Here is a 20,560-nt window from a genome sequence, read left to right on the forward strand (position 1 = left end):
ATTACTTTTGGCGACTTTCCCTTGCTTTATTTTTGAGCTTTCCTAGTTCCTGTTACCTAGCATAGGTTTTGGACAGAACGCCCTGTATTACGCCTAGCTCTACAGCTATGTCCCTCTGAGAACATTACTTTCTCCACAAGACCAATAATCTTTCCTCGTTGTAAGTTCTATACCCCACATGAGGCATATTTTCGTTTTTGGACGCAAAAGTCAGTTTATTTATTTTAGTTAAATTTGCAACTCAAGCAAATAACCTATACCGTACCGAGCTGTACTATATGATTGTCTTATATATTTGTTTATTTTCAATAAAAACCTTTATTCTTCGCAACAATAACAAGTTTTTTCAAAGGAAATAAATATTACTTTGAAATCATGGTGATTCCATAAAAGTTTGGGTGTTTGTATACAGCAGATACTCCAAGAACACCCGGAACACTAATCAGCCTTTATGCAGACGACAGTGCAATTGTGGCGAAATAAAGGAACCTGGATATAGCTATACGAAATCTGCAGACGGCACTGTTAGTGGCGGATCCAAGGATGTGTCACGGTGGTCATGCCCCCCCCCCAGACGAAAATAAATATCAATTCAATAATCCTAAAAAAATAAAAACCCAGAGCAGTCAAACGTCAAAATAATTGAAGCTATTAGTGCATGAAGGTGTTAACTCAAAGTGTTATAACCCATTTTCTTGCGTTAGTAAAGACTTTTGTGCATAGATGTCGCTAGAGACCCTAAAATCCAATGTTAAAAACACGTCAAGTTTTGTCTAAAGCAGTCGGAGCAAGAAGGTTTTAACTTTTGATATCTTAAAACTGTTAAAAAATGACTTGACACCTTCATGCACTATAATAGCTTCAATTGAAAACCCACTTATCGTAGAGGTGGTAAGACTAAGTGACCTTGCATCAGAGAAAAGTAATTAAATCGCACTCAAAATCCATGACCCCCAAAATTGCTGAATCCGCCACTGGGCACTGTAAACCCTAGATGAATGGAGTATCCAATGGAAAATGGCAATAAATCCAGAAAAGACCCAAACGGTTATCTCCAAAAAGGCCCAGATAAATAACCCAGAAGAACAGCTAAATAGACCCATCGAATGGCGAAACAAAGTTAAATACCTAGGAGTCACAATGGACTAAGACTAAGGTATAACATTCACACAATATGTTAGCACGACAGTTCAGAAAACAGCGATGGCCCGTGCCGCAATAATAGGATTCACAGGAAGATATACAAATTAGCTATGAAAACAAAATGAATGCTGATAAACACAGCATCATACTACCAATCATTACATATTCACCCCTTGCATGGGGATACACAAGTCAAAAAAACAAAAAGAAGATCCACGCAGCACATAACTGCCCTGGATAATCCCTTTTGGATTTTCGGGAGGGGCCATGAACTTTTTTTGGGAGGGGTATCGGGGGTCTGGGGTAATTTTAAAAAATTAGGGTGACAATGGTGAGTTTTAAGGCACTTTTCACACACTTTTGATTGCCATAAAGTCATTCAAAACTTATCGTTATTAAAGTATTATTAAAGTCACTACCGATTCCTACACATTTCTTCAGATCCAAGTGAAGTTCTTTTAACAAGTTTAATATTATTTTTTCCAATGCTTCTCCTGTCAGGTCTTGTTCTTCCCCTCTTTCTTGATTTTCACTATTATTTTTATGTTCTCATAAACGTCAATGGATTTGACAAATCTTCACGAATGTTGTTATTGTTTATGTAGGTATCTCAGATTTAGAGAAAGCTGTTTCACGAAACGTCGGTCGTTTCGTTAAATATGAGAGAATAATAATTTGCACTTTGAACCTGATTCATTATTTGTTCAATTATTTCTTCAAAACAACATGTTATCGATTGATTTTGACTGGTGCTACTAATGTCTGTTGCTCGGAAAGATGTTGTGGATAGGTGTTGTTTAAGAGTCTTATCTCCTGATGGGATTTTAAACCTTCACAATTCCCCTCATTGCTAGATCCAGCATCTTCGTCTAGAAGCAGAAGACCATCTATAAGCACGATGGCCTCTTAGAGGAATATTTTGTCGACCTAAGAACACTATAGACTCTACTATTGGTCGTAGTCTTTCTCTATTTTCTTATATCTGTTTGGACCTCTGAGAGTCTATCTGGTTAAGTATACTGACGTTTGCGGTTGCGATAACTTTGTAGAAAATCTAGTTCAACCTGAACGCACTCCTTGTGGTCTGATGTTTTTTCATAGGATTGTATAGCTCCGTCGTTGCTCATTAGTTTGGCGAAAGATATTAAAGGTTTCGTGACAAGGCTTTGGGCTGTCATCCTCTTTATTATGACCATATTTTTCATTAGAAAAATCCTTTTTGAATGTGCGAAAGTACCAATCAACTCCTTTGTTCTAAATGCTGGTGACCCAAGTAACGCTTCATACCATTTTTATTCTGTATGGGTACAGATTATAGAAATTGATACGATTTTGATGGCTGCTAAGGTCGTTCTAACCATTGGCACTTTGTATAATTATCAACATTTTGATTTACACAACATCTTATGTCATTGTTGAAGATTCCGTTACTGCTTTTGTTCAATCCTAGTCCAGGAGATATATTTATCCCCTGTTTTGTATATGTGTTTGAAACTAAAAACATAGAACATAGCAGAACTGCAAATACATATTTAAATTTATATTTTTTTATTCTCGGAGGGGGCCATGGCCCCCATGGCCACTTCCCTAAATTCGCCCTTGGTCTGATTTTGCTTATATTTAAAAAGAGGTGGCCTTAAAAAAAGTACCATTTCTTTTAGTATGCAAAATGCGTTTTTGTATAAATTCAGTCATACCAAAATTTTCTAAAAAAATTAAATGTTGGCCTTACGAATTATACAGTTACGAATATATGTAGTTACGAAGTGTCACCGTTACGAAGTATCGTCGTTATGGATTGACGCCGTTACGAATTGTCCGTTACCATTTGTACGCGTTACGAACTGTCGCGTTATGAGATGTCATGAACCATTTAGAATCATAAATATTCATAGTATACTAAAATATTAGAAAAAAAGAAAGAGCTTTTGAAAAGAACTTACCTTTACGCTAGGTTTTTTGTTTGATCTTAAAACTTTATCGGTCAAAGCTTCTATTATGTCTGGAGGGCACTTTTCTTCCGTATCTTTCTTCTCGGTTGTGATTTTGCATTCAGTCCTTTCTCCCCTAAAAGTTTCGATTGTCTCTCGCGTGATAGTCTCCAATTTGGGTTCCTGAAAATGATGTTGATTATTAAGTACTTATATATATATATCCGGGGTGTCATATCGGCTGACGCCGCATCCCCACACCTAACCGCCATCTATTTCTATCCTGGGCATCTTCCTCTTCCAAATCTCGGTGTTCCATGGCCTTCCTTATCGTGTCATTCCAGGATAGTCTTGGTCTTCCCCTTTTCTTCCTACCTGGGGGTTTCCATTTCAGGAGTTTCTTTGGCCATCGTTGGTCGTCCATTCTAAGTAAGTGACCGAGATTAAGTACTTAATGACCGATTAAGTACTTAATTAAAATAAACAGTTATGTTCAATTACAGACACCATCTCCTCTTTTCGATACTTCAAAAATATTAACTAGAAAAAAAGTTTAAGGTCTAGAAGATCATTTATCAACTTCAGATCAAGAACATTGTTGCGAAAACCATGAAAATACAGTTGTAGTTGTTTGGTGGAAGCTAAAATATTTTTTTACATTGTAAAATTAACCAACTTATACATCGGAATTAGTTTTACTTCTAACTGAGTATAGAGACCATGTTTTAGTAGGAATTTTGCCATGTTGAATAGATGGGAAGTGAGGTGCAACTTTTAGACTTCCCGTGTCTTCTTTCATTCATCATTTGTATGGTTTGCAAGTAATAGAAACCGCGAAGGCGTAACCAGGAACTTGGTCTCATTAAAAGTTTTATTTTCTTGGAAATACACTTTGAATTAAAATCACTGTATTAAATTGTGGTAGATACAGTACGTAAATAGGGAACATGTATATGTTTAGATACATAAATACATATATATATATATATATATATATATATATATATATATATATATATATAAGATCTTTTGATCACTGAGTGTGTTTCAAGGATCTACATCTCATGTTTTATATATATATATATATATATATATATATATATATATATATATATATATAATCAAATTCCCTTCTACCTATTGGTGTCGGGATTACATAAATACATACAAATTTTAAAAAGTCAAAAGGCAGATATCGAGCACTGAATTTATTAAATCTTGCCCAAGTATACTTTCGCTATCTAGAGCATCCTCAGGTGCATTTCGTCAATAAAAGAAGGTATCCTCGAATGTCATTTAATTAAAATAAATAATTTGTTGGCAAACTTAAATTAACATCTAACTAAACACTGAACAAGGGCCAAAACAGATAAATTAAAGTGCCAGTAGGTACTACATTTTGCAATATGGAGGCAGAATGAAGTATCAATGAAGTATTATTTTAATTAAATGACATTCGAGGATACCTTCTTTTATTGACGAAATGCCCCTGAGGATGCTCTAGATACCGAAAGTATACTTGGGCAAGATTTAATAAATTCAGTGCTCGATATCTGCCTTTTGATTTTTTAAAATTCATATATTCGAGCATTCAACCATTTCCTATTTTCATAAATACATACATTGTATTATATTGAGGTAATTGTGGCAACTGAGCTCTCTCGATGACAATTTGGTTGTTAGCATTAAGGGATATTAATCTCAAAATTGACAACTCATTTCGACTGACACAAATGAACGTCAAAATATGACAATGTAGTATTATTTTTCTCATGATCATCTTTCAGTGCGTCACAGTTTTTCGATTTCTTTCTAACGCATTAAATTGTATGTGACAGAAAAAAAGGCACGTCTGTGATTACAGACATTTATTCTAGTTATTCTAGTTGTCGATAGATGGCGCCATAATAAAAAAATATTTTTTTAATTAGATACCTAATAATATTACAAATATAATCTGTATAATTTATAAGACTATACAAATCAAAGAAAATACCATTTTATAAATGCAAGAAACACATTTGATTTGTTTTATTCCAAATTGAAAATAAAATGTGACAACTGTCAGATTTAACTAAATTGTCATGTTAGAATAAATGTCATAAATGTGTATTATCACGGACTTACCCTTTTTCCTATCACTTGTTACGCACTGAAAAATGCTCATGAAAAGGACAATAGCTAAATATTTTTGGCATAAGGGAATGGGAAAACTGTTTAGTTTTGAAATTGATTTTTAAATGAAAAATATTTTAAAAATTAAAGTAAAATTATTAACTCATTAATTATAACCTTTGTTTTTGATTTATTTATAGACAGCCTTGTTTCAAAACTCACTCATTCTATTAGTTCTAACAGCTCTATTGAACCAAAAACTCGTACTCGAACAGAAGCTTCAACTAACACAGGTTAGCGCAGTTGCCACAATTCTCTCAATGTATACTTATTCCCTATGTCCAGCTGAACGATTTACGTACTGTATATATATTGAAGAGATCCTTGATGTTTGTATCGTTATTTATACAATTTTTATCTTTCTTTAATGAATAATCTCCAATATATATCAAAATCAACAGCAAGGTTATTTTCTATAGAATGTTTGGTTAAGGCCGTAGCGTTTGTTGATTTGTACACTATGTTTGTGTGAAACAACCCTTCTATGTAGATATTGGTGTGTTTTCCCAATGTATATGTTGAAGTGCATAAACAACATTTGATTGCTGATCTTGAGTAAGACCAGGTTTAAATTTTGAAAAATATTGTCCGGATGTTTTGACGATTTATATCCAACATTGATATTACCTATATTATGCAAACAGTTTCGATATTTGTTCGGAGAATCCATTAATGTATTAGTAGGGGAGCGAAGTATGCTAAATGTGCAGTCACTCGAGCGCTTAGGGGACCTATTGGGTTGTGAAGAGTAGGTCCTAAAACCAAAAAAAGTTGAGTAAAATTTTCCATTTTAGTGGGCGCTCGCCATTTTTTAATTTAATTTTCCATTTCCAACAATCGTTTTTTCCGATTATAGCGCCATCTATCCATAATTTGCAAAAATGTTTCGAATAAAAGTTGCTTATTTTTACGTAAACAATCCAAATCTGGAATAAAAATTTGGGGCTCCTATTTAAGATTTTAAAGTAACCCCCGACTCCACCTCCGTGGGGGTCGTGTTTAGTACCATTCGATAGATTTTTCAAAAATATTGATTAAGTGTATTTTGCAGTTTTTCGATCTAATGTTTATTTTGCGAAATATCGCGAGATTAGTATTTAAAATTTTAAATTTACCCCCCACCCCTCTTCGTGGGGGGTCACGTTTGATATCATTCGATAGATTTTTGAAAAATATTGAACACTTATTTTTTAGTTTTTCGATATAACGTTCATTTCGCGAATTATTCGCTTTTTTTTGTGAAAATTTTTAACTCGTCCATTTCCTTACGCCCCGCTCAAATCGTCAGATTTTTGAAATATACACTGTTTTGCATGCCCTTAACTTACCTTATCTTAATCTGACAATTTCGAGTATTTTTAAGGATAGATTTTTTTTTCGGACCCCCCTTAACGAACTCCCCTGTGTTAAGAGCTAATATATGGTAGAGGTGCATCTGCAGGGTACCAGGTTTCTCCCATATGTTAATCTGACGCGCTCGAGTAACTGCAAAAATCCCCGCTTGGGCTCCCCTACCATATGGTAGGGATAAGTAGCGTTTGTTTGAGTTGGTGACATTACTATTATTCTTAGGTGTAGGTAGGTAGTTGGGGTTTGTTTTGGATTTGTATTGAAATTTGACTGATTTTTGATAATGTATCTTCTTTTTTTAATTAGATGGCTGTAAAATGCTGGTGGATAATTATTTTTTTCTAAAATATTTTTAACTTTTTTCAGATTTTCGGAATGGTATTGTAGGCTATATAATACATAGCTTAATTGCTCTGTATGTATGACAGAGTATAACACTTCTTTTATGACTTATATGTGCGTTGGTATTAAAGTTTAAAGATCTTTCGGACCAGACATCTTCTGAAAACCAGCTAGTAGTTATAAGTCGGATATTGTTGTTATACGTTTATTATAAGGTCGGTTATTATAACCTAGACTAGGTTTACTATTGATGCTAATATTAGGCGAATCTATAGCCACTCAAGAAATCTGAGAAGAGTATTCATTTTCATGTTACAGCAGGTTTCAACATACAATCTCTCCAAATATTTTACAGACATTTTGGGAAATGCAATCGGTAAGGCCCACTATCATAAATATACAAAACTAATGGAATTTTTACAATTACCTAGTAAATTTAACAATAATTTTTAAAAATTATATAATAATACACGTAGCTGCTATAATACACTTTAACCTATTTGATTTACTTTTAATTCTATACAATATAAGCGCAAAAAACTCTCAAAGTCACACTTTTTACGACTTTGTTACAGTCACTAGACCAAAAACAATGTCATTGTTACGACATTTTAGTTCGTTATCTGGAACAAATGTTTGATTGATCGAGGACGTATTTTCTGTACCAAAAAATTCGACCAGCTTCCTATACAAATTGTAAATTACTTTCACGAGAAAGAAATTAACTGTCTATTACACAAAATCGTGAGAACTTCTTGAATGATCTGACAGTCATGCTTAAAGTACGTAATTGTAGTTTGATTTGTTGATTAAAGTTACACGGCTTTTTCGCTTTTTCACCAATGTGGTTTTTACCGTGACGTGGACGTGACGAAGATTAAAGTGATCATAACCTTAGGAGGTGTTATTACTGAAATTTGAGCTGTTTGATTTTTCGTTTTATATCATATTTGTAACGTCATATAAGCCTATAATAAAGACAGTCTACAAATAGTAGTCCAGAAATTTAACACACCGACTAAAGATATAATATGTATAATGCAATAATGCCCTCAACTAAGAAAACCAAAATAATGATTGCAATTAGCAAAGAACCAACCACATATAGATCGAATTCGATAACGTCAACATGCAGAGAGTAACGGAGACAAAATCACTAAAGATTACACTGTCAAGTACAAAATATCAAGTACGCATGGCATAAATTGGCAAGATGGCATAATTACATCAACCATCTAAAACAGCGGTTCTCAATCTGTGGTACATGTACCACTGGTGGTACATTTCATTTTTGAGGTGGTACACAAAACGCAAATACAGCCAAAATCAGCACCACTATTATAGTTAATTAGATCACCTGGTTAGATAGGTATTTCAGTTAGGTGGTACCAAAAATAATAAAAAGTATTTGGTGGTACATGGCACAAAAAGATTGAGAACCGCTGATCTAAAACGCTCTAGTAATACAGATCGAATAAATATAACGAAATAGGCTATTGATTATGTATTTTAGAAAGGAACTACAACGTTAACAGGGTTTTATTGTTTCATATAGTCAATAGACCTCTATATTTGAAAAAACCGCGGAGTGCTACCATTTAAATTGGTGCCTTTTTGAGAAAGGGGTGAATTAGTCCCTAGGCACAGGGCGAAATAGGGTAAGTTCTATGCACATTTAGTGCAAACACGTCCATAGGAAAATTATTTCAGATTAAATTTACTATCGAAATATCACATTTTAAAGTCAAAAACCTGTTTTTTTACAAAAATATATTAAAAAGAACAGCAAGAAAAAAACATGAAAGATAGCAATTTTCTTTTTTGCCCCATAACTTTTTTCCACGGGATATAGGTATAGGCATTGCTTTACAGAAAAAAAACTTCCATCCTTCTTCTTTAAAATGGCGTTTGGTAGAAGTCCCTGTGATTTAAAATTTCCAAAATATGATTTTTCAAATTTCGCCACTCACAGCGATTTTAGGATATTTTCGTTGTTACTTCGCAAACATTGTTCTGTAACTTTTTTTTACGCATTTCTAGGTATACGCAATGGTACATTTAGTAGAAAGAGAAGTCAATTACCTTAAGAAAGCCGTATGTCTATATTTAAGCAAGATATGATTTTTCAAAATTTTATACTTTTAATGATTTTTGATATATTTTACGATTATTTTTAAATTTCTCATTATAACTTTTTTATTGTACATAATTGAGTATATTTGGGTATATACAGAGTGGGCCAAATAAAAGTGTCCACCTCGATATTTGGCAGTATTTATTAGATTTTAAGAAAATGACGAAACAGGTCGATTTTTGATCAAAGGGGGACACATTTTTACGGTACATACATCTGTCATTTGTCAACCCCCTCCCTTTCACATCCCCCACCCCTTATTTTTTAATAGAGAATAGGGGTCGTGTGCTAGCTCATTTGAAAGGTTATTCAATTCTCTATTCAGTAATATTAACATTGGCATAATTATTTGTACAGGGTGTACAAGAAAAATTATTTTAAATTAAATTAATTGACACAAAAAGAAGCATGTATGTAATTTATTTAACTCAAAATACCTTCTACTGCTGACAGAAAACGAAAAAAATGTTTATTTGATAAATAAACATTGTTTGTTGCTTAAATTCAATATTCCATCTACCAAGAGGCAGATGGGTGGCAACTTGAATATTGAAATTAAGCAAAAAACAATGTTTATTTATCAAAAAACATTTTATTCTGTTTTGTGACAGCAATAGAATGTATTTTGAATTAAATAAATTACATACATTCTTCTTTTTGTGTCAATTAATTTAATTTAAAAAAATTTTCTTGGACACCCTGTATAAAAAATTATGTTAATGTTTGTATTACTGAATAGGGAATTAAATAACCTTTCAAATGAGCTAACACACAACCCCTATTCCCTATTTAAAAATAAGGGATGGGGATGTGGAAGGGAGGGGGTTGAAAAATGACAGATGTATGTAACGTAAAAATGTGTCCCCCTTAGATCAAAAATCGACCTGTTTCGTAATTTTTTTTTTAAAATCTAATAAATACTGCCAAATATCGAGGTGGACACTTTTATTTGGCCCACTCTGTATATTGTGTAATAAAAAGGAAAGCTCATCTTCTTTACTTTAAAATGGTGTAATGTAAAAAATTCTAGGACTATTTTTAAACAAGATATGCTTTTTCGAAGTGTGACATATACACATGCAATAGTTGGAACCATATGGAAAACTTTTTTAGTATTAATTTTATGAAAAAAAGTTATTCTGTATAAAATGCTCTGCCTAGTCTGAAACCTAAAATGCAATCATCAAATTTTATTAATAGTGTACGAGGTATGTTAAAAATATGAATTTGCTCAGGAGTAAAGTATATCATACCTTTATATATAAGTGTATCATACCTTTATATTTCACAATATCGAAATGTGTTATTAAGAAAAATTATTTGGAATTAAAAATAATATGCAATTATATTCTTCTAATTGAAAAATAAAAATAATTTTTTTTAAATTACGGATCTTCTTCTTCTTAAAGTGCCTATCCGTTCCGGATGTTGGCGATCATCATGGCTATCTTGACTTTGTTTACCGCAGCGCGGAACAGTTCAGTGGTAGTCGTGTTATACCATTTTCGTAAATTTTGAATCCAGGAAATGCGTCTTCTTCCCGGTCCTCTTTTACCATTTACCTTCCCTTGGACAATCAGTTGGAGATTACGGATAATCTTGGATATCCTACGGATATCTTGTTTCAAAATAGTCCTAGATTTTTTTGGAATACACCATTTTAAAGTAAAGAAAATATGCTGTTTTCTATTATACAATGTATATCCCTAGATGTACAAGAAAAAAAGTCATAATGAGAAATTTAAAAAATAATCATAAAAAATATCAAAAACCATTAAAAGTATGAAACCTTGAAAAAGCACAACTTGCTTCAAGATAGTCAAGCAATTCTATACAATAGACTATTTTGAAGGTAATTGACTCCTCTTTCTAATAAATGTACCATTGCATATACCTATAAATGCGTAAAAAAAGTTACAGAACACTGTTTGCGAAATAATGGGGAAAATGGTCCAAAAATGCTGTGGGCGGCGAATTTTGAAAAATCCTTTTTCGAAAAATATAAATCCTAGAGACTTCTACTAAACGTCATTTTAAAGAGAAACAATGTAAGTTAATTTCTGCTGAAGCAATGAAGCAAAAAAGTTATGAGGACAAAAACAAAATTGCTTTCTTTCGTGTTGATTTTTTGCTTTTCTTTTGAATATATTTTTGTAAATAAAAATATTTTTGACTTTAAAATGTAATATTTCGATAGTAAATTTAACCTGGAACAATTTTCCTTAAGACGTCTTTGTACCAAAATTGCATAGCACTCACCCTAATTCACCCTGTGCCTAGGGACTAATTCACCCATTTCTCAAAAACGCACCCATTTAAATGGTAGAACTCCGCGGTTTTTTCAAATTTAGAGGTTCATTGACTATATGAGACAATAAACTCCCGTTAACGTTGTAGTTCCTTTTAGCTCTCTTATTTTGAACATAATCAATAGCCTAAAAGTAGCAATTATAATACCAATATTAACGTATGAAACAAAAACAAAACGAGACCTCGCCAAACTAGTGGAAACGGTGAAGATAATGCTAAGAAAAATACTAAGATAATACTAAGATAATACTAAGAAGAATTGCAGAAACTATGATAATCAAATCAGAAGTGAATGGTAGAAGTAGCGGCCAGCCATGCAAAAGATGGTGAAACCAAAGAATACAGCACCCAGCTTTAGGTGCTGTATTCTTTGGTGAAACAAACTTCCAGAAATACAACAATCCCGCTTGTATTCGTTCCGCAATGCGTTAAGTTCGTAGTACTTTTAGTACTTTTCGTAATTATTACTTTTCTGCAATTGTTGCAAACAGCTCCCAACACGTCGACCGAAAAATGAGTATGACAAAAACAAAAACAATGACAAACACAAACTACCTCAGACAAGGGCAATGTAAATAGCAAGGATAAGACCAATCCAAGAATAATCTACCTATACTAAATTTAAAATCAAGATGCAGTAGAAATAAACAAACCAAGACACGTTAAATGCTACTAAGAGCACTCAAAATAATAATTTACAATGTATGATACCTATGTTACGGACAATGGTGTAAATTGGCCATTGATGTTAATGACCGGCCGTTGTCGTGAATGTCCATTTCCCCTGGTTATTAACGACAATGCCCGGCCATTAACGACAATAACATTAGCTATTGGCCAATGTTGATAAATAAATAAAATTAGGTATGATGTCCTATTATTTTTTTTTAATTATACAGGGTGTTTCATTAATAATTGTCCATATAGTAAGTGGAGAAAGCTTAGCACAAAATACAAAGATTTAACCTAAAACACTTAAATAAAATGTGGTTTCTTACTGAGTTACAGGGTGTTTTATTTAAAAATTTGAAAACTATTTTTGCTCAGCATTTTGAAACTATTTGACGTATCCTTTTCATACTTATCAAAAAGTGCGACTAATATACACCCTACTAAATTATGATAAACAAACGTTTTTAGCTACTACCAGAGGCGTGCGACAGGGGATAGGGAATAGTTGACCATTCTCAAATTCTACGCCACTGGAGGAATTACTTTTTTAGTGCCATTTTTAGATTCTCCAATACTTTCTACGTAAATCTTCTTCTTCTTCAGGTGCCGTCCTCGTTCCGAAGTTTGGCTATCATCAAGGCTATGCGTATTTTTGATACCGTAGATCTAAATAATTGGCAGCTGCTGCACTTGTACCAATCTCTTAAATTCTTCAACCATGAATGTTTTCTTCTGCCAATGGATCTTTTACCTATTATTTTTCCCTGAATAATTAATTGTAGTAGCTGGTACTTTTGTCCCCTCATTATATGTCCCAAGTACTGCAGTTTGCGCTTTTTAATAGTAAGCGCAAGTTCTTTTTCTTTCTGCATCCTTCGCAACACTTCCATGTTTGTCACTCTCTCTGTCCACGATATTCTCAGTATCCTGCGGTACATCCACATCTCGAATGCTTCTATTTTCCTCGTATTGATCTTTTTCAGTGTCCAAGCTTCCATTCCATAGAAAAGAACTGACATTATCTACGTAAATAATGTACTCTTTATTGGAAACGATAAAGTCATTAGTTTTCGAGATATTTGAAGTTAAATATGAAACGGCACAGTTATTTTGATTAATTTATGATATCGTTCTTATTATGGTTAAAATTTAAAAATAATGTGTATCCAGTACTTTAAAACTATTTGGCGTATCCTCATCATACTTGGCAGAAAGTGTAGGTACTGTACACCCTGCTAAATTAAAATAAATAAACGTTTCTAGCTACTACCAGAGGCGTACGACAGGGGATAGTGGCTGGTTGACATTTCCCAAATTCTACGCCACTGACGGAATTGCTATTTTAGTGTAATTTTTTGATTTTCCAATACTTTTTATGCAAATAATATACTTTTTATTCGTAACGATAAAATGATTAGTTTTCGAGATATTTGAAATTAAAAATGAAGCGACACAATACATTAATCAAAATAACAGTGTCGTTTCATTTTTAACTTAAAATATCTCGAAAACTAATGACTTTATCGTTACGAATGAAGAGTATATTATTTTCATAGAAAGTATTGGAGAATCCAAAAATTAAACTAAAATAGCAATTCCGCCAGTGGTGTAGAATTTGGAAAGGGTCAACCATTCAGTTTCCCCCGTCGTACGCCTCTGGTAATAGCCAGAAACGTTTGTTTAACATAATTTAGTAGTTTGTACAGTACCTATACTTCCTGCCAAGTATGAAAAGGATACGTCAAATAGTATTAAAATGCTGAGCAAAAATAATTTTTAAATTTTTAGATAAAACACCCTGTAACTCAGTAAGGAACCACATTTTATTTAAGTGTTGTAGGTTAAATATTCGTATTTTGTGCTAAGGTTTCTCGAGTTACTATAAGGACAATTATAATGAAACACCCTGTATATTATAAGATAGCTTTTGAAGGCTTTTTATTTTGACAAGATAGTGAACCATGGCATTTTGTAACACTTTTTACATAAATTTACTACGCGTAATTTCAGCCCGAGCACAATAATAAACATAATCTATCTTTTAGTCTAAATTTCAACATTGACCAATGGGCATTATTGACATTGACCGGACAATGATGGAAATGTTATCAAGAATTTAAAATTATCATCAATGTCCAATTTCTATGGACAATAGCGTTAATATCCGGCCATTGTCGACAATGACTAGTTCAACAGGCCATTGTCGATATTGACCGGTTATTAACGATATTGGCCGGATTTATGTTATTGCCCGTAACATATATACATTGTAAATCCCAAATCATGATTTCCAAACTTTATACATTGTAAATTATGATTCGGAAGTGCTCCTAGTACCATTTAACGTGTCTTGGTTTGTTTATTTCTAGTGCATCTTGATTTTAAATTTAGTATAGGTGAAATTCTGAAATTTGACAAAGACAACCAAAGTGCGGAAATCACTACAAGAGCAAGACTGGCATGGGCAGGATTTGGAAAACTCATTTGGATACTTAAAAACTTCAAAATACATCAATATATGGCGAGGAAAGTCTTCAATCGGTGCATCCTTCCTACATGGATGTCAAACCTGAACCCTAACCAAGACAAATATGAATAACCTAGTCACAACAGAAAGGACAATGGAAATGGAAATGCTAGGTATACGACTGTCAGATAAAAAGATGAACGAGTTGGTAAGATCAAAAACAAAAGTCGGCAAGAAAAATTACCAAACTCATATTAGTCTAGTAAAATAAAATATCACAACATGTAAATCAAAATGTAAATTCGTACAGGTTGAAACAAATTTTATATCAAAGTTTAGGTGGGTACAAAAGATATTTTCAAGAAAGTATCCAAATCATACAAGGGGATCATTGTTTAAATAATTAAAAAGGGGTAATTTTTGCAAAAAAAATACTTTTTTAACTGCTGAGGTCATTAAATTACTAATGAAGGTATATAGGATTTTTTTCTGCAAAGTTGAATGGTAAATCTTTCACATATTACTTACTAAATTAAATATTTGACCGCCTATTTATTTAAATAATTATACATAAAACTTTAAAAACAAATTTGCAAAAAATTATTTTTAGCGTTTTAAATAAGGACTATAAAATATATTATTTTACAGAAGAAGTTGTGCTATGTTATCGGTATTAACAAAAAAAAAATTGGTCCAAAAATATTTAATACTTTTTGAGATATTGAATTTTGATATTTTCAATTGCAAAAACGCGGTTGTTGTCAAAGATATATTCACCTGTATTAAATCTTATTATTTTTATTTTTATGTATATTTTCGATAAATGTATTGATAAATTCAAATTTCAATTAAACTTCCCCCTAAAATGGCATTTGAAAATTATTCAAATTTGTTTATAATTTGTTTTTTTTTAATAACGTCGCGGGGATTAAATATTTTGAAATGTCGTTTCGATAATTGGGTTCCTGGGAATTTTTCACTAATTAACAAATTTTTTATCTTTTTTTCCTCTTCTTTTTTTTTTCTTGGATTTATATTACATACTACGGGCCCTTTTAGGGTTAAGTTTCATTAAAAATGTCGAATCTCTAACTTGTAGATTCTAGACCTAAAAATATTAAGATTGGTCTAAAATCACTTAAATAAAATGTGGCTACTTACTGAGTTACAGGGTGTTTTATTTAAAAATTTAAAAAATTTTTTACCAAGTACTTTCATACTATTTGACGTATCCTTATCATACTACTATATTGTTTACTATATTGTGATAAATAAAATTTTCTAGCTACTACCAGAGGCGTACGACAGGGGATAGTTAATGGTTGACCCTTCCCAAATTCTACGCCACTGACGGAATTACTATTTTAGCGAAAATTTTCGATTCTCCAATACTTTCTATGTAAATAATATACTCCTTACTGGTAACGATTAAGTCAACAGTTTTCGAGATATTGGACGTTAAAAATGAAACAGCATAGTTATTTTGATTCATTCATTCATTCATTCATTCTAAACTTCCAATATCTCTCAAACTGATGACTTTATCGATACCAATAAAGTTATTTACATACAAAGTATTGGAGAATCGAAAAATTTCGCTAAAATAGTAATTCACTCAGTGGCGTAGAATTTGGGAAGGGTCAATCATTCACTATCCCATGTCGTACGCCTCTGGCACAAGCTATAAACGTTTAATAACCACACTTTATGCCAAGTATGATAAGGATAGGTCAAATAGTATTAAAGTAGTTGGTAACAATAATTTTTAAATTTTTAAATAAGACACCCTGTAACTCAGTAAGTAGCCACATTTTATTTAAGAGATTTTAGTTAAATCTTAATATTTTTAGGTCTAGAATCTATAACTCAGAGATTCGACATTCTTAATAAAATTTAACCCTAAAAGGGCCCGTAGTAATATAACTCCAAGAAAAAAAAAGAAGAAAAAGCAACAAAAAAATTTTGTTAATTAGTAAAAAATTCCCAGGAACCCAATTTTTGAAACGGTATTTCAAAATACTTAATCCCGCCACGTTATTGAAAAAATAATTTATAAACAAATTTGAATAATTTTCAAATTCCTTTTGGGGGGGAGTTTAATTGAAATTTGAATTTATCAATACATTTATCGAAAATATACATGAAAATAAAAATAATGAGATCTTAAGCAGGTGAATATTTTTTGACCACAACCGCGTTTTTGCAATTGAAAATATAGTAACATTTAATAAACAAATTCAATATCTCAAAAAATATTAAATATTTTTCGACCAATTTTTTTTTGTTTAATACTGGTAACATAGCGCAACTTAGTCTGTAAAATAAGATATTTTATAGTGCTTATTTAAAACGCTAAAAATAATTTTTTGCAAATTTGTTTTTAAAGTTTTGTATACAATTATTTAAATAAATAGGGGGTCAAATTTAATTTAGTAAGTCTTATGTGAAAGATTTACCCCTCAACTTTGCAGAAAAAAATCCCCATAGACCTTGATTAATAAGTTTACACCTCAGCAGTTTAAAAATTATTTTTTTGCAAAAATGACCCAATTTTAATTATTTAAACAATGATCCCCGTGTATGATTTGGATACTTTTTTGAAAATATTTTTTGTACCCACCTAAACTTTGATATAAAATTTGTTTTAACTTGTACGAATTTACATTTTGACTTTTTTTATTTTATTAGGCTATATGGAGCTTTGCAAGCCACACTGTTAGGTAAAAAGGCCAAGTTTGGAACGCCACAATATAACATTGGAGACCTTACAAAAGTCGAAGACCAAAAAGAAGACAACAGATGAGATAGGTAAATGACGTTAAAAAGTAGCCGAAATAAATTGGAAGTATATAGCTCAGGACAGAGATCGATAGAAGAAGTTGGAGTTGGAAGAGACCTGTGTCCAAAAATGAGCGATAGAAGACCAAGAAGAAGAAGAAAAAGCACTTCGGCAAAATAATAATAGTAGAGGTAATGGATTTTGATAAGAGCTACGAGTTATACCGAAACATTATACAAGTTTACGTGCTATTTACAAGGTCATAGCTCTTGTGAAAATCCATGAAGTATATGTGACTGGTCTTGAAAAATAGCACACAATTGATTAATATATAACGACGGTAAAACTCTCTTGTTAAGACTGAAATGTGTGACATTTTTTAATACCAATCATATACTATCATTATTTTCTGACAGTTTTTCTTAAGGGGATGGGTACGTATTTTCGGCTGCAATGCTATTCAAATGGGGATTAATTTCTTTCGAATCCTGAGAAAACTAATAAGTATTTTTGAAAAATTTAAACACATAATGAAAGATTACGTTATTATCGAGGGCCGAAAGTCCCTGAGAACTTCTATAATGTTTATTTTAATAAGTTACAGGGGTGAAAAACTATGAGAAAATTTAATGTGATTTTTAATTTCAAATATCTCATTCAAAATAAACTTTTTATTTATTCTAAGGGTCTTTCGGCCCTCGGTAATAATTTAGTCTTTCATCCTGCGTTGAAATTTTTTAAAAATATTAATTGGTTTTTTCAGGATTTGAAAAAAATGAACACAATGTCCGTGGAAATATTTTTCAAATCTATCTTTGTCTTACACGCACTCAGTCGATTAGAATATTGTCAGCATATTGTCAGTCAGACAGTGACAATCAGTGACAATTTTAAATATTTGACATGGTATCGGGAATATTTTGAGTTGTTGAATAAATAATATTGATATATAGTGTATTTGATAAATAATTGATTTAAGACGTGAACTTAATAAAAAGTTAGTTATTGTGTATTATTTGTGGAAAATCCAAGCAGAGAATACATCAGGATAATATATTCTGTGATTTAAGTAGTTTGTTGTTAAAGATGTTCAAAATTGTAAGCGTTCCATAGTAACAATATGTTTGCGCCAATATGAATATATATTTCATTTATTTTGATTCGGGAACGTCTTGGCAACACCGTTCTAAGTAAGCATAATCTTCTGTCCTTTATGTTAAGTCAGTCAGTCGTTAACATACATACGGTCGGAACGTATAGTACACCTTGACAATTTTAATTTGATTTTGTGTGTGTTTTCCGTGAGACAAATTGACGATACCAGACAACATATTTTCGGTAAGTTCCCTTCTTTTATCCCATCCTTCATTTTCCTTAATGCCACCGAAAATAGTGCTTCAACATTTAACAACACGAAGAAAATCTAAGAAAATCTCGGTAAGTTATTATTATTAAATATTTTCCATTTGGTTTTCCTAAAAGCCAAAACATAATTGGTCAATTTCGAGCTCGGATATTCAGCGTAGGTTTACAGTTTGCTTTGCTTAGTTTTGTATTATTAAATAATAATATTCTTATTTAGAAACAAATTGTTCGGTAAAATTTAATGTCGGCACGTATCGGAAAAAAAAACTCTGTGATAACTTTTTGCTGATTTTGTATTTGTATCGTTTTTGTTTCTCGGAACAACTTAGGCTTCGGGCGTGAAAGAAGTTAGGTTTTTAAATATTTGCGGTGTTGTCAAACGTGAATATTTTTCGACTCAATCGGTTACGGAAAAATTCGGATGTATGAATAAAAATTATTTTGTAAACAAATACTAAATTTGATTCACGGTTCTAAACAAAATAAAGAGTTTGCATAATAACTGCCCGGAAGGCTTGTTTTTTAACAAATCTCTATAATTAATTAATTTTATTCAAAATTTATACTCAGACCTGGTTTGTTATATGCTACAGTTTTCTTAAAGTAGACTTTGTTTTTTTTCTGATTTTGCGGATTGATTTCAGTAACAATGACTACTTACGAAAGGCAATTTAAAATATTAACGGCTAAAAAGGAAACGCTTTATACAATCATTCAGACTTTATATGACTTATCGAAAAACTTAACTACGGATAACACCATTAAAAAATTCACAAACTTGTATCAGTCGATGGATTCGACAAGGACAGAAATTCTCAAAATTTTGGATGAAATCAACGCAGTCGGGTTTGACGTTGATGAAAACTATAAACCAGATTTTCAGGTGATGTCTGTTATTAACGAAATGTGTTGTGAAGCAAGGGCGGCTTATACAAAATTAAAACCAAGCACCAATATTGTAAATCCAACTTTACAGCAAAGTACACAACAACAGTGTAATGTACACAGTCTTTTGCCAAAAATCACTATTCCAGATTTCCACGGAGAACCAAAGGAATGGGAAACTTTTTATTCGATTTACAAACCATTGGTACACGATAATTTCCAGCTGACGGATGCAGATAAGGCTCGGCTTTTGGTTTCACATTTAAAGGGATCGGCCCTTAGTATTTGTGCGGGAATAGCTACTTCTGGGGATAATTATGACACGTTATGGAAAGCACTTTTAGAAAAATATCATAATAAAAGGTTGTTAGCAAACACTTATTTACAACAAATTTTTAATTTTAAATCCTTGCAATCGGAATCTGAAAAAAATCTAAACAGTTTTTTAGAAATCTTTGACGCCTCGGTTAATGCCTTAAAAAAGTTGGATGTCCCGGATTTAACGGATTTTATTTTACTTTATCATGCACTCTCAAAACTGGACAGGGAAACGGTAAAATCTTTTAAAAATCACATGCGCGGAACGGTTATTCCTACTTACACGGATTTAATTAAATTTGTTAAGGATCAAACAAAAATTTTGCATAATAGTGACTCACAAGAGGCTAGCTCCGGTGGCTATCATAAAAATAAAAATTCGAAATCATTTTTTGTAAGCCAGCATGAGAATAAAAACAATAACAGAATGCCTTTTTGTGTTTTATGTAAAAAATCGTCACATTTTTTGGGTAGGTGTGATAAATTTAAGGCTATGAATCCTACACAAAGGTACGATTTGGTAAAAAATAATAATTTATGCTTTCTGTGTTTTTCCCAGTCACATGGTGTAAGACAGTGCTTAAAAAGACCGTGTGCCCAGTGTGCCAAGAATCATCATTTTCTTGTATGCGCAGGAAAACCGGAAATAAGGGGTGCGAAGGAAAATAATCAAAATAATCAACCAAATT

The 20,560-nt window shown here is 32.1% G+C and overlaps 1 protein-coding gene across 8 annotated transcripts in view; it reads right to left on the reverse strand.

Annotated features, from left to right (window-relative positions):
- The window catches only part of LOC126892114 (ancylostoma secreted protein-like), a 328,099-nt gene that overhangs the window by 69,971 nt on the left and 237,568 nt on the right, over positions 1–20,560 (reverse strand). For all 8 annotated transcript variants that reach the window (XM_050661585.1, XM_050661584.1, XM_050661583.1 and 5 more), the window contains one exon: positions 3,087–3,257. In XM_050661585.1, the coding sequence (XP_050517542.1) occupies positions 3,087–3,257 (171 nt within the window). The remainder of the gene's footprint in view (positions 1–3,086; positions 3,258–20,560) is intronic.

This window comes from Diabrotica virgifera, chromosome 9, assembly GCF_917563875.1.
Source record: "Diabrotica virgifera virgifera chromosome 9, PGI_DIABVI_V3a".
Lineage (NCBI taxonomy): Eukaryota > Metazoa > Arthropoda > Insecta > Coleoptera > Chrysomelidae > Diabrotica > Diabrotica virgifera.